This window comes from Gambusia affinis, linkage group LG22 (assembly GCF_019740435.1).
Source record: "Gambusia affinis linkage group LG22, SWU_Gaff_1.0, whole genome shotgun sequence".
NCBI classification, from domain to species: domain Eukaryota; kingdom Metazoa; phylum Chordata; class Actinopteri; order Cyprinodontiformes; family Poeciliidae; genus Gambusia; species Gambusia affinis.
The window spans coordinates 8,580,515-8,596,860 of NC_057889.1; the positions used below are offsets into that span (position 1 = coordinate 8,580,515).

Consider the following 16,346-nt stretch of genomic DNA (forward strand, 5'->3'; position numbering starts at 1 on the left):
TTTTTTTTTTTTTTTTTTTTAGCTGTTGTCTTTCTTGGTATCCTGTTTTAGTTTATTTTTTCATTTTGTACAAAAAGTGTTAGCAACTTCAAATGACTAACAATGCTCCTCTATACAATATTTTCAGAGATGTTAAGTACATTTTCATCTCATTGAATTACAAAATGTATGTTACATTAATTAGTCTGACCACTAAATTATCTTTCAAGTATAATGTATGTCTCTTTACATTCTTATTTTCATACCACCTCTGACCTTTTAAGCAGAGACACTACACTTTAGCTCCACTGGATGCAGTAGGGGTGTTTATGCATTGTACGTATGCATACAGTCTGTCTCACAGACTGGGATCAATCCTTTTGGCAGTCTGCCAAATAGATTTTTGATACCAGACTGCTACTGTCAAGAAAACATTCTGCCTTTAAAAATATTCAGTAAAGCCAAGATGATAATAGATTTGGATTGTAATGATATATGCATTTGTACTGATGTCACCCGGGGTTTACATGCTGTCAGATGATGAATAAATTAGCTGTACCCCCCATCCAAGAGAGGAGAAAATGACTAGATGAAGATGCCATCCAAAGCTGTCCACAGTGACAACCTGCAGAAGGCTGAACACTCAGAAGCTTGTTTTTAATCATCAGTGCACAAAAGTTTCAGGCAGAAGCAGCTGGGAGCAAGCAGAGAGTACAGCAAGCTCCCGCGCCATATATTATTGCGGTTTGAAACACTCAGTATTCTCCAAAGGTGTGTTTGATGTGTTCTGTGAAACTGGAATCTCCAGATTCCAAGTCAGAATAGTCCAAATAGAATGTCGACTGAAGTCAAAATTTTGACACAGGATGTTGGGAGAAGTCCTGGAGACACTTAATGTGCAGTTCAATATCCAGCATGGCTGCGACACGTGAAATGTCAGAATTCCAGGAATTCAATTTGCACTTTTAATTGTTTGTACGAAAATAACCCAGAAACATGCAATGTATTTTGCTTTAGCGTGTTATTTTATTGTTCAAACCTTTACAATAGAGAGATCTTCTCTATCTGATTATTTTGTTAGCATCAATTAACAGCATAACAAATAAATCCCATTGCAAAGAAGATTGGAGAGAAAACGGACCTCACATTTGCCAATGGTTTTGTGAGTCTTTATTATGGAGTCATCAGTGAACCAGAACCTTTAGTGAAAATAAATTATGCCTAAATAAAATATGTTAGCAAATGTCTTCTTTCAAACTTAAATGATTATTTTGACATTTAGACGTCTTTTAGCCTCTTGCAGTCTGCTTTTGAGGTAAGGTTGCTCTTCAACAGTCAAAGAGCACATCAGACCGAAAGTCTGGTATTTAATCGCGGCAATTATGCAAATACACTTTAGTAATGTTGAATAACAAAGTTTTCATCATGGCAACTTAAAATACTTGTCCTCATTTAAACCTTTCTGTTTAAGATTATTTTGAAATGCTATGATTGATGCATGTACTTGTTCTTATGTAGGTTTCAAAAACACACAAACTTTTATAGGACGTCTTTTCATTTTTTCACGACGGTATGTGTACTGTACAGTATATGGACTGATCAAACAGCACCTGAACAACATCAGTACTGTTCACCCTGTGGTTTCACTGTTATTATTTAGTGATTTGCATCAATTCCTTGCCCCATAACTAGTTTTTATGCTATTTTTGTAGAATAAAAAAAAACAGCATTAAATTATAGCAAAGGTCTCATCTAAGTCAGCAAAAAATAAAATAAAAAAACAATATTGTGATAGGAAAACCAAAAATGATTTTATTTTTATCACAGAGGAGACAAAAATCAAAGTAATTTATTTTCTTGTTTTTTATATGAGGACTCGTTTACAAAGTAGAGTCAAAGAACTTCATGGAGAAGAAAAAAGCAGCGCAGAAGAAGTTAAAGTTGGTCTTTTAAGCTTTCATAAAATGAATTGTCAGCCTGCTGTCACATATCAAGGCTGCGCTTAAAGCAATCCAGCTGGATTTCAGACTCAGGCATATTTCAGAATCAAAAGTAAACTAAATATAAACTTCCAGGCTGAACTTTCAGACTGTATCTGTTTTTCTGTCAAACAAGCTGTCAGATATTTATTCCCAGAAGTGCTTTTTTTCCTCCTCCTGAATAAATTTAGAGCCAGGCTGATTAACTGAAAATTCAGGGCATACAGTTGACGGCAGACGAAAGGGAAATTAAACTGATTATTGCTGAAAGGAGAAAATCCAGATTGTGGCCAACAAAAGCATAAGAGACAGGCAAAATAATTAATTATATTCATTAAATCTGTAAAATAAATAGACTGACAGGGAAACATGTACTTTTCTAATAGCATGTGAATATTACTGTCTTTATCTTTGCAGACTTTTAGCTTTGGGACATACACGCACACACACACACATGCCCACACGCACACACACAGAGAATTTAATCCACCAACTTGACTTTAAATAACTCAGTAATTGAAAGATAACTCCATAACAAACTTCCCTATTAGTTGAGAAAATATTATTTGGAGAGTGCGTGTTAAGCTCCCCTTCATCCAATAAATAGAGCATTGAAATTACACACTGTTTTCATAATCAGCTTTTGTCATAATCGCCACATTGACACACTGCTGGCTGATACAAGGAGGAGGCAGACATTGCCCTTAGCCCTTCTCTTCCTCTGCAAAGCAGTGGTGGATTGATCAGTCCAGAGATTTCTACAATTATTTGCTGCCTTTTACATCAGCAGCTACCACCTCTAAAAGCTGAGGGGAAAAAAATCCATCTCCTTTTTTTTTTTGCTATCCTCAAATGTAATCAAATTATCATTGACTCAAGCTGTTCGGTGCAAGACTGATTTCTGTAATTACCCTGTAACCATTAATAAGGCTTGAAAAAACTGTATAGAGTATAATTTTGCCCTGCTGGAAGCCTTCATATATCCCTTTCCTGCTCCATGTAAAAATAGATCCCACAGGGAACCAACATGAGATGAGCTGCAACCCTGCTCACCATCTCTGACAGGAAAGACAAATACTGAATAGTTGTAGTCCTTGGAGGAATTTTTCATATCACCTTGCAAGTTAGTCATCAAGGAATTGTCAAATATGATCAGTGCAGTGTATTTCAGCCTGCATGGGACCATGTAAAAAGGACCTGAACTGACCTGACAAGAGTAAATGTGGAGTGTCTCAAACTGAGTGGACAGATAGCATGCAGGGAACTCGTGTGTGTGCCTGCTGAAGCAGTTAAGAGAAATCCCAGCATGTCAGAGTAGGCTAGAGAATTTACAGGATTTATGACTTATTTCCAGAGTTGTGTAGAAGCTCTGGTGGACAAGTCAAGTTGCAGTCACAAGCATCATGCGCTTTAGTGGGATTTAGAACAAAATAGCGCGTGATTGTGAAGTGAAACAGGAATGATACATGTTCAAATGTGTGGCAAATAAAAAAATTGAAAACTGTGTAGAGCATCTGGATTCAGTCCCGCTAAATTAATTTATTCTCAGTATAAATACAGATGTTCTCTTACAGACTCAGAGGTTTGTGGAAGAGCTGTAAAGATTCACTTCTCAGACGCGAGAATCTATTGATAGGAAACTACAAATCTGGCTTTTATGAATAAGTGATGAGACGAAAGCTATTGCTGAAAGACAGCCGTAAGAAGGAATTTAAGAAAGTTTGCCATAATCCATGAGGTTGGCGCAGCAAACCTGAGAAAAAGGGTTCTCTAGTCAGATGAAACCAAAGATAAACTTTGTAATCTATATTTTAGTCATAGTATGTGGTGGATATCAACAGAACAGTCAGTCCAAGCACATGATCCCCACTGTGAAACTTATTAGTGGCTGCATCATGCAATGGGAAATACAATGAGAATATTAATGGGACTAAACACAGAGCAATCCTCCAGGAGGCCCACAGCTGTTCAACAACCCCAAACACACAGTTAACATTAAAATTAACTGGTTTAGATCAAACTATGTTCTTTTATTAGAATGAGTTCAAAACAGAAACCTCAACAGTCATTTGAAAAGACTTATATGGATTGACATCTTCAATCATGAGATGGACAAAATTATCTTTCAGATGTGCAAACCTGACAGAGGTATTATTGAAAGATGTGCAGCTGAAAATAGTCCTTCAAAGTGAAGATTCAGGATGGCTGAAATCAATGCACTACATAGCTTATATGCTTTAATTGGTAAAACCAAAAAAACAAAAAATTAGGTATTCTTTTCCTTCAGTTATGTATTACTTTGTGTTTCTCTATTGCAGGAAATGACAATAAGATACATACATTTTGTGGTTATAACCTGACTTAATGTGAAATCTTTTGATAAAAGACATCGCCCTGCATCATGTAATTGTGTTATGTAATCCAATGTGCATTTCAGTCATTTTATTTTTCATTTTCTGTACCTGCATACAGAGTGGGCCTGTCAAAAATGGTCTTGTCTCCACTGGTGGCGGGTTTCTGTGGAAAATAGGCACACCCATCAGGCCCCATTAGTCTTTACACTGACAGGCCCGCCTTCCACTGAAAGACTCTGTCTAGCAGAGGTTTCTGATTGCCTCAGACACTGGTCGGATATTTTTACTAACAGGCTAAGACACAGTGCCATTTGTTCAGGGCATTTACTGCTGGTGATAATCCTGATTTAAGTTCCCCGCAAGTGAAGAGAGACACAGAAGACTTTAAATAGTTTCTTATGTTCCTTCCGCAAGTGATGAAACGAGGAGAAGGAAGGTCATTCAGATGGAGGTGTCAACAGGTCTTGTAAAAATGTCTGATAATGTTACCTTCTTGTTTGCAGACGGACGCAGCTCTGATGTACGACGCAGTGCATGTGGTGGCGGTGGCAGTGCAGCAGTCGCAGCAAATCACCGTCAGCTCTCTGCAGTGTAATCGCCACAAGCCGTGGCGCTTTGGAGGTCGTTTCATAAACCTTATCAAAGAGGTAAAAACGGCCATCACTTTCAGATGGGCTGGTCTTTGGAGCTCGCTCTTTGTTGCATGCTTTTGTTTCATGCGGTGTTATTCTTCACTTAACAATTTCAGTGTTGTTTTCTATCGAAAACATTTTGTCTTTTTGTCACTTGTGGTGATCATCATAATCAGACGGACATAAACATCTCCAACAATTCCCAACCTTGACATTCCCTGCAATTTTTTTGAAAATGGAATCCAAAGAAAACAGTGCTTTACTCACAATAACAATTATTTTAGATGTTTCATTCTCTTTACCCCTGCATTTTCTGTGTGCTTATCTCCCCCTGTGTTTTTATCAAAGCCTTGCTGTCTCCTTAACTCTGGTCAGGTCAGCCATTTGCTTTGTTCTACAAAGCTCTTTCATTCTGCGGATGGTATCATTGCAGGTAATTTTCACAATGAGCCATTGTTGTGCAGCCGGTGCTTCTACCACCACAACAACCTCCCACCCCCCGCATCCACACCTCATCCTGCTTCTCCCGTTGCTCTCAACGCCCGTCTGTTCCTCCCAACAGCTTTGATGTTAAACTTCAAGCCCAATGAACCACATGCATAATGAACTCTTACCTGTCAAACCTGTCTCTGTTCTTGCTGCTTTATTGTTTCTTGTTATGATGAAGGGAGAGCCAGCTGGAATTAGAAATTAGTAGAGAAAAATGTTAAGTTTAGAAGAAAAAATGATAATTTTTTCTTGAGGAAGGCTATTGTGGAGCTGTGAGACTTCAGTATATTTCTGCTTCCAGGCTCACTGGGATGGTTTGACGGGACGCGTTCTATTCAACAAGACCAATGGGCTCAGAACAGATTTTGATCTAGACGTCATCAGCCTAAAGGAGGAAGGGCTGGAAAAGGTGTGTCCTTAATTAGTGCCATTGATGCTGAGTGATCTCTAAAGCTTTAGCTAAAAACAAAATGTTTCTCTTGCTGCTTTGAAGTCACAAAAGGTGATGTGAACTTGACACTAAACTGTTTGAACAGATTGGAACGTGGGATCCTCCCAGCGGTCTAAATATGACAGAGACTCACAAAAGCAAGACATCCAACATCACTGACTCCCTGGCAAACAAATCCCTGCGTGTATCCACCATTCTGGTAGACGAGAGAAAACACACAAGCACTGCACACTTACAGTATAGAAATATGTCAGCTGAAAAAGCCCTTCTGATTTCTACACCAGCATGTGTTTTCTTGACAGGAGGAGCCGTATGTGATGTTCAAGAAATCGGACAAGCCTCTATATGGGAATGACCGCTTTGAGGGGTATTGTATTGACTTGTTGAGAGAACTCTCTGGTATCCTTGGGTTTCGCTACGAGGTGCGATTAGTGGAAGATGGGAAGTATGGATCACTGGACGAGGGTACAGGCCAGTGGAACGGCATGGTGCGGGAGCTCATGGACCATGTGAGTCAACATTCACAAAGGCAGTTTCCATGTGTATTTTTGCTGGAAGCACAGGTGTATGTTGTTGCTCCTTGTATGAAACTTGAGCTCATCTTTTCTAAAAACCTCATTTGAAAACACAGCATGTCTTCAAAATGAGATTACACTTCAGTCCTACTGTTTTTATTTGTATCCCTTATGTAACTGTAATACAAACCTAAAAACTCAGACAGCTTTAGTGAATTAATGACTAAGTCAATTAACAATAAATTCACATCACCTTAGCTCTTTCAAAAAACACAGAATTGTAAAATCAGTTATTCTGAAGTGTCAGGTTTTATTACTCATAATTTACACTTACCAGCCATTTCAATAAGTCCACCTTGCTGATACATATTTGGACCATTTTTACCCCCTTAAGAATTACTTTCATGCTTTACATTACACATAATAGATATAGACAGACAAACAATGCAAACAGTTGCCATAGATTTGTTAGCTGCACATCCATTATGCAACTCTTCCGTTCCACTACATCCCAAAAGTGCTCTGTTTAATTGAGATCTAGTGACTGTGGAGATCAGTGGAGTAGGGGGAACTCATTGTCATGTTCAAGAATTCAAGATTTGTGAGATGACTCATTAACCTGCTGGAAACAGCCATGAGGAGAGGGGTATACCATGGTCATACAGGGTTGGACATGGTCAGCATTATTACTCTGGTAGGCTTTTGAATTTAAAAAGTATTGAGTTACTTTTAAGCGGAATAAAAGGTAACTTTTTCCAATACACCGCTGTAACCAGTCATGTCATCTGAATGTTGCAGCTGAAATCAAGACTTGTCAGACCAGGCAACAGCCTGTGTGTATTTCATAGCCTCAGTTTCTACTTGTTAGCTGACGGGAGTGGCACCCAGTGTTGACTCCTCGTACTATAGCTCACATCAAAAAAGGCATGTTTGACAACATAACTGACAACACAACATAACTGTTGCTGGATATTTATCTTTTTCAGATTATTGTCTGTAAATCTGACAGACGGTTGTGTGTGAAAATCCCAGTAATTCAGCGCTTTCTGAAAACCTAAGAACAAACAACCATGGCCCATTTAAAGTCACTTAATTTTCCCTGGTTCCTCATTCTCAAACTCTACAGTTCATAAAGTCATTTTCATCATGTCTAGATACCTAAATAGAGTTGCTCCCTTGTGATTGACTAACTTGCTAATGGTATTAACAATGGTATAAACAATGTGGCCAGTGAGTATATAGTTAAGTTTAGATTATTTAAGTCATTAACAGCATATTGTATTTATAGATTATTTACAATAGGCAGAATCAAGTCGTTGGAGAATTTACATCTAGTCTTTGATGTTATTAAACAACTAAAATCTTAAAGCAACTTAAATCGGTAAACTCTATTAATATGTACATTTTATTAAATCTCAAAGTCAATTATAAACAAAGTCAAGATGAGATATCATAAATGTCTAAATCCACTGTGTTTGAGAAAAACAAAGCCCTAAAGTTGTACTAATTACAAAGTTATTAGGACTAATCTTTACACCAAGAGACCCAGAATGTGGCTATATAAAAATAACCCCTTCAATTCAAAATATCTAAAAACATCATCCATCATTGCTGCCTGTGGGAATATTTTTTACACCTTAACGATAGCCACACGTGAACAGTGTCATGGAAACTAAGTGCCGCCTACTGTTGGTAAAAACTATTGGAATAATTTGAGTAGATTATAAAAATACCCCGCAATGCTTGTACAAAATACAAGCTGGTGTTTTTTTATTATCTGAGCAATGATAGCCATGAGGAGAAGAAATCAGTGCCAACCACAACATCAAAGAATGTCTTGACTAAGAACTCAAACTAAATGGGGTACACACAGCTGCTGTACAAAATTAAATAATTCTAGGAAGGATTATGTAAAAATACTCAGGCACAAGTGCTAAGCAGGAGCCCAAGGGTCTAATGTTATGTTCAGAGGGGACACAAGGTTAATTTGTCACACATTAATCTACAGCAAAGACTGTTGCCTCTGTGACTCACCTTTGGCGCAACATAAGAAGGATTAGACGTAATACCTGTAATTTCCAGAAAATCTCTGTTTAGCTGAAGCACTATCAATGCCAGTTTCTTGTTTTTTTTCTTCATTGGTTATTTTCTTCATTGTAATTTGAAAGGTCTAACTGATGGAAATCAGTCATTACTTATGTAATTATATTAATAACATTCATTTATTATTTATTTGGTTATTTGTTAGTTGGCAGGCTGCTTTGAGAGTCGTTTATTGTTGTTTGATGAATGACCTAAATTTTGGTCGGTTTGTTTGATTGGTTGGTTGATTGTTCTGGTGCCAGCTTGTCCATCCAGTTGACTGATTGCACTGTTGATTTTTTTTCTTGCCTGTTGATTGGCTGGTCTAATAGTTTCTTGGTTGGTTGATCAATTGGGCAGTTGTTCAGTTGGTCATTAGATTGATTGTTCCATTGTTTGTCTGTCTACATCTATTATGTGTAATGTAATTTCCCCCCAAAAAAGCTAACTCCACTTTCTGATTGCAGAAAGCAGACCTTGCTGTTGCTCCTCTGGCCATCACCTACGTCAGGGAGAAAGTCATTGACTTCTCAAAGCCCTACATGACCCTGGGGATAAGTATCCTATACCGCAAGCCCAACGGCACCAATCCGGGGGTCTTCTCTTTCCTCAACCCGCTCTCTCCGGATATCTGGATGTATATTCTGCTGGCTTGCTTGGGTGTCAGTTGTGTGCTGTTTGTCATAGCCAGGTAACATGTCAATCCCTCCGATTTTATCCCTCCTACCAATTTTCTTCCTGCCAACCTGTCTGGCTTTTATTCTGACATACAGGCGTTACTTTGTCCTGGGACAGGAAAATGTCTTTTTTGATCTGTAGTTACGATAAAAAGATATTTGAGGACAAATTATTTGCTTTATATACACTAAGACCTGTATTAGTGTGGTCTGTGAATGTAGCTTATGTCATACAAGGTGCCTTTCCACAAACACTGCTACTGTGAATGCAGCTGCCATATCTCCTGATCAAGGGTAAGAAATGTGTGGAGGACGGTTCTTACTCTATCTTGATGAACCTCTCACACTTAAATTCCTGATGCATAGCTGATGCAATGTGATGTGTGTTAACCCTAGGGCTCTTCTCCTTTCATCCTGAGAGGTTTGGGTTTAATGCATATCTCAGTAAATGTTACTGGCAAAATGATCACACGAGAGGAAAGCAGCAACTGTCACCTAAGTTAGTTCAGAATATGCAAATTACGAGCATTTGTTTCTGCAGTTGGTCAGGGTAAGTAATTACCATAAAATTACTGTAAAATGTATTCTGGTTCAAATACAGCAAACCCTCTGTAGTTTTATGAAATTACCACCTTCTTTTTCTCTGCTTATGATATGCGTTATGTTCATTGCATACCACATCAGTCATGCAAATGTACCTGGTTATTTCTACCAGCCTATAAATATGCAGTCACATCTGAAATACAGTGTTCTCTTCAGTTTGCTGAGTTGGTTTTCTCATAATTGTAGTATTGATTGCACAGCCGCCAGATTGATTAAACAATCCCCCCAAAAGCAGGGTATATTATTTTCTTTAATCCCCTGCAAATAGAGTGAGTGGTGTGAGCTTATGAAGTCCCAGTTTTGCACAATAAAACACTAAACACCTCAATCTCACTGGGGATTTGTGTCTTTGACTCAATTTACTCACACATTTTTCTTGACTAAGTAAGCTATCTCATTTCAAAGCACAAAAATAAAAATAGAAAGGAAAAAAGAAAAAACACATTTCGCTTAGTGGTTTCTTCCAGCTCTGTTTGGAGCTGAATTGATCGGTGCTATTATTTACAAAGTAAATAACGTTCTCTCAGATCACAAAATTGGCAAGACAAAACATGACCTCCTCTCCCGAAGAATGGATGATTGAAAACGCTTTATTACATATTTGCGCAACTTACTGTTTTTTCCAGCTTTTTTTTAAAGCACTTTTCAGACGTCTTTGCAGCAAGCTTCAGGTGCCTGCAGTTTCTAAGACCTCACCAAGACAACATTTACACTTGGCACAAGGTGGGAAAGACAACAAATCTATAAGCCCAGTGCGAGAAATTGAATCCAACAGGAAGGTAATGGCTTGTTTTGTGCTAATATTGTTAGGACAGGTGAAAAGAAAGGAAAAAATAAGACGGGGGACCGTTCTCTTAAGATTCAGCTTGCAATCCAACATGTCCCATGAGCTGATTCTGAGGAGGTGACCTTACGTCTGCCTGTACCACATCCACTCACACCGCTCCACACCCTTCCAGCCCCCCGCATTCTGATTGGTGTGCATGATGTTGCTCTGCAGGAATACAGGCCAGCCACAGGCAAAGGTCGTACAGAGCCGCCATCGTACGTTCAGCATACACATGTAGACACTGACAGACACAAACACAATCCAATCAAGTGTGCATTTTATAGATCTACACCCCGCAGCCTTGCCGTCTGCATACATCTTACGTCGCCCTCGGTCTGCCTCAGGCTGCAGCTTCACATTAGAAGTAATAACTGTGAAGATCCACATAACTGTTTGACTCGGAGATGGATGTGACGGTGTCGACGTGAATATGCAGGCCCTTCTGCAGAACCTGCACGACTATAAAGGTTCTTGCAGCAACAGGAATGAGTCAGTGAACGCAAGAAGAAGAAAGAGTAGGAAAACAGCATGTGCAAGCAAACAAATTGAAACCCACTTTGCTGCACAAGGCCATTGTGTCATTACTGTTGCCAGTGGTTCCAAGGAGACGGAGCTCATTGACATTCCAGTAAATCAGGCATCCTGATGGTGTTGACAGGAAGAATTATAGTGTGTCATCACTGCCATGTCCACACAAATGATTCTCAAGGGGACAGAAATGCAAAAAGCTGCCAAGGAAGGGCAACATCTCATAAATGTTGCTGCATTCTAAATGCATCTTAAATCGGATAGCTAATAAACCAACCATGATTAAAGAAAAGATTAAAGTGATATCAAATGACATGTCTGTATTTACATCCCCAGTTATCACGCAATAGCCTTTCACTTTGTTTCATCACAGATTGCCAGATTTGGGATTTGTTTGTCAGATGCACTATGCAACAAACAGCCTGCAGTGACATTTCTGCATGAATAAAGTCTTTGAGAGTAAAAAAAAAAAAAAAAATTAGAAAAATGGAAATCCAATAAGACTGAAAAATTTCACCAGGTTACATAAACATTATTGATTTGTGGGGGTACTTTCCTCTAAAGGGACAAGTAAAAGCAAACCATGCCAGCATTATGCTCTCAAAGCATCAAGCATTCAAGTCCCCTTTCCCTCCTCCCAGTGAAAGATGACTCACCGGGAATAATCACTTTTTCTTCCCTCTACATCTCTGCAGACCATCACCTGTGTTTCTTTGCACCACTGAAGTCTTAAATGTGCACTCATCTGTGTAATGAGAGGTTTATGCACTGCAACCCCACCATAATATCCCTCACTTTGTAATTGTGGACAGACTGTTCTTGCTGACACAGTCCGGTCACGTCCTGCATTGACATTTTGATTCACCTGAGGAAGTGTTACACACTGCTTTCCTTAAATATCAAACTAATGCACAAGCACTGCGGCCCTCATGCAGCGTTTTTAAAAACATATGCATACCCATTGATCCTGTCCATATTTTGCCATTTTTATAAAGTCCAGTATGTTTTGTAAGGATTTGTTTTTAAAAAAATAAATCAATAGAGAGTAACACACAATGGGGAACCGAAAGGAAAATTGTACACAAAATTTTTATTCAAAAGATTTTGTGAATAAAAATCTGGAAGGTTTGACAGTCATTCATCTTGAGCCTTCCTTTGTCAGCCACTGTTTACTTCAATTACGACTGCATGTTTGCAGATCTGCAGACTAAAAATCTTTGCAAAACAGCTTAAACTTAGTCAAACTGAGTAGAGGACATCTGCAAACATTGATATTCAAGTCGAGCCAAAGATCCCTGATTTTGATCTTGAAGTTGACTGGGTCATTCTCTAGGTCATATGAATATGCTTTGATTTTATGACTTTATAGAAGCTCTGTCTGAGTTCAGAGTCGCTTTCCTTCTGGATGATAAATTTCCTCCTCAATTTCCTCCTGTTGTTCACCGAGAGGGTAGCATGCCCAAGGATGATGTGGAGCGTTTGTTTCCAATACGAAAAGCATTACATTCCCCTTCCACTTTATAATTATGTTGTTTTATGTTGGCCGGTCACACATATCCCTATATAATAAACTGTCGCAAAGTCTGTAATTTCACAACAAAATGCAAAATACTTCAAGCACTTTACATACATGTACATATATAGAGAGAGTATCCATATCACCGCTCTTATCTTAACCTTATTCTGTCACACTTTTATATATGCAAGATTTAGTAAAAGCCAGTTTTGAGTTAATCTGCTTGATATGGCATTCTGTCATTAAATATCTCCACCCAGACAAGCCGTCCAAACAATCCAAGCAATGTGTCTTTCCTTCTGCATCTCTAAAAGCCACAGCTGACAAATTGGCATCACTTTTCTAAACAGTCTAAGCCTTTAAGACATGGCCACAGGCTTATTAGCATGCACTAAGTTGCAGAAAAAGCTCCTCAACAGCATTACCTGACGGACCCCTTGACTCTGCATAAGCAATGTTCTCTCTATCAACCACTTCAGCACAAACTCAATCAGTTCCCCATGCTTAACACTAACCCAATCACCTTGTGCTAATGCCATGCCACTTTTCGTTAGGATAATAAATGGGAAATGTCCACAAGTGACCCGGAGACACCAACAATCTGCCAAGACAGGCAGCAGATGAATGGGGGTAAGAGGGGGAGGTTCATAGGGGAAGCAAAGCCCTGGGGGGTAAAGAGAGGGAAAAAAAACAGTTGGTTGTTAGAATGAAAGGGGAATGAGAGCATCGAGGATTGGGGAAAGCAGGAGAGGGGCTCTGAGAGAACAAGAAAAAGCTGCTTGGAAGAACACATGAGATCTCTGTTGTGAGGAGGAAAGAAAGAGAGGAACACATTGTATTTGCAGACAAACGGAGACTGCAGCTGCTGAGGAAACATTTAAATGCTCCGGAGTAAGTTTAACGGTGATGATGGCCAATATCATCATGCACTGGGACATTATCATCAGTGACAGTGTTATTTCAGCATAATGATCTGTTCCACAAGAATCCGATGACATTTAATTATGCCAATCTGTTGATTTCAGTGAAAACATGAATGATTTTCTTTCTTTTGTGCAGGAACGCTGTTTTCTAAGATAAAAAAAAACAAAAACATTTACAATTCCTTTATTTCCGCTGCTTCAAAGTATTATTTTCTCATTGATTTGCATCATGGAATTCAGTGTTCTGTGCTCTTTATACTGACCGGTATGTCTTTCTGCTCTTTCTCCTGTAGGTTTAGCCCATATGAGTGGTACAACCCGCATCCATGCAACCCAGACTCAGATGTAGTGGAAAACAATTTCACACTGCTCAATAGTTTCTGGTTTGGAGTTGGGGCTCTCATGCAGCAAGGTATTTGCCTCAGCCTGTGGCAACAGTTGCTCTGGGGAGCTGAAGCTCTCTGCACCCCACTGTCCTTGAGGGCTGGATGCTTTGAAAGGCCACTCGCAAAAGAGACGTCAAAGAATACTTGGCAGCTTTTTGTAAACACAGACAAAAACAAAATTTTGAAATAGTATACATTTTGTCACAAAATACCAATAAACTTTTGATATTTTACAATCTACACAGAATGATTGTGTTTAGGTGGCAGGTAATGGTTTCTTTACAATAAATCATGAAAGGTAACAGATGTAGAATGATGACACCATCAAATTTAATGTCCGTTCTCCATAAAGTGAACTCCAAAATTAGATACTGTCATTTAGAGTCAAATTAGCAAAACAACTGAAGGCTTGAATCACTTGAAAATATATTTTCTGCCACTTGATTTTCAGAGCAAAAAGAAAATGAAATCTTTCATGTCACATCAAAGAAACATTAGAGCACATTTCACACATTCTTAAAAGCTTTTGTTTTTATGTCTCTTACACTCAATTAATTTACAAAGGCTCCAACGTTACGGTTTCCATCTGCTCTTCCCAACAATCGTTGAAATCCTGGAGCTTAGTTCAATTGCTGCATTTTTTTTTCTCTTATCTCTAAAGTTTTATTGAATAATTTATGTTGTGTGTTTTGGCCCAGCTCGGAGGAAAACTTAAAACACACCGTTTATGTGACGGCAGCACTAACCTTAATACTTTGGAGATTACAAGGCTGTGATTACACAACTGCCAATATCCAGTCTCCTCTTCTCTTGCCAGTGGCCTCTCAGCACCTTGAGCTCAGCTGGGTGTGGAGTCAGGATGAGGTTACCTTGGGTGCATGACTCTCTGGCTCTCACTTCTCTATACTGTTCTGAACAATCGATACTGACTGTGTTTGATTTGAAATCGTTGATTTATGCAAACACTCTCCTCCCAGCAGACGTATTAGACAGTACTTTCGGCTTTCTCTTGAATTAATTAAAGGATTCGCTTCTAGATAATTTAGCTTGTTTGAAGTGTTTGAAATCGTCTGGTGTTCAGAGGTCCCTTGAGTGATACACTGTTGAAACCAGTTGCAGATGTACTCGAGCTAAAAAAAAAAACAAAAAAACTCTGAGTTCTGAAAGCAAGTTTAATTGATACAGTCGTGTGGTGTTTTTTTACATGATGATGAGAAGATTAGTACCGTAATGAGACAAACATGTTTTGAAGCATGATACTCATTCCTGCCACTTCCCCTCACCTCAGGCTCAGAGCTCATGCCCAAGGCCCTGTCAACTCGAATAGTCGGAGGCATCTGGTGGTTTTTCACCCTCATCATCATTTCGTCATACACAGCCAACTTAGCTGCTTTCCTCACTGTGGAGAGAATGGAGTCTCCGATAGACTCTGCCGATGACCTGGCTAAGCAAACGAAAATCTTATACGGACTGGTGGAGGACGGTGCCACCATGACATTCTTCAAGGTACTGTTTCATTACTTCAGTGGTATCGTGGCTTCACTGTTTTAGTCAATACAGGGTTGAAAGGTCATGGTACTTTTGCCACTTTCACCAATTTTTGGGTTTGTTTATCTTTTCTAACATTTGCACTTATTAAATGAAGCCAAACTTTTTTGGATGTTCAGTCCAAAATGTTGGATATGTCGAGAGGCATTGCTGTACAGTGGAAGCTTGTGGAAAATATTATATTTATGACCCTTTCTTGGACTTGATCCCATTTATGGAGGTAATATTGCTGGTGTTGTTGGTATACATACTAACTGCATGCGTCCAATACTTCCAACTAAGTGAAGTGCTTCTATTAATTTTTTATATACATTCATCTGATAATGGTGCAAATTGAAGAGAGAGGTAGAATGTTAATGTTTTCTTGTGATTTTCAAATCTTAAGTCATGTTTTCACTACCTGTAGGCAGAGAACCATAAGAAATTACAGAAATTAAGGTTTTAAAACATAAAGCATCCATGTAGGTAATAATCTATGACGTGTTTTACTCATAGTTAAGTTGCTCAAGTAATAAACTTTTTAATAATATGGTAATTAATTGCAACCGACTATCAACTTACATGTTGCATTGATATTCAGTCTTACAAGCAGCACTGCATTTAATTAACACAGCACCATATGGAGATAATTGGCATCAATCAAAAATAAAAGCCTGACTATTACCTGGAAGTGTGATACAGCCATACATAATATTAAACAAAGTGACAATTTTTACCAATCATACTCATTTTATAACTTTAACTAATTTCTAACTTTCTAACACCAAAAATGCTTTGTGTATTGTCTCATAAAAGAGTTAATGAAAAATTTCAGTTTTTCACAAAAAATACTTGGATAGAAGAATGTTTCTCATC

The 16,346-nt window shown here is 38.6% G+C and overlaps 1 protein-coding gene across 2 annotated transcripts in view; it reads left to right on the top strand.

Moving 5' to 3' along the window:
- Window positions 1-16,346, top strand: part of LOC122825793 (glutamate receptor ionotropic, kainate 2-like) — an 81,724-nt gene that overhangs the window by 53,221 nt on the left and 12,157 nt on the right. For both annotated transcript variants that reach the window (XM_044107350.1, XM_044107351.1), the window contains exons 7-13: window positions 4,816-4,959; window positions 5,735-5,842; window positions 5,970-6,083; window positions 6,187-6,393; window positions 8,949-9,172; window positions 13,851-13,969; window positions 15,232-15,449. In XM_044107350.1, coding sequence (XP_043963285.1) covers window positions 4,816-4,959; window positions 5,735-5,842; window positions 5,970-6,083; window positions 6,187-6,393; window positions 8,949-9,172; window positions 13,851-13,969; window positions 15,232-15,449 — 1,134 coding nt within the window. The remainder of the gene's footprint in view (window positions 1-4,815; window positions 4,960-5,734; window positions 5,843-5,969; window positions 6,084-6,186; window positions 6,394-8,948; window positions 9,173-13,850; window positions 13,970-15,231; window positions 15,450-16,346) is intronic.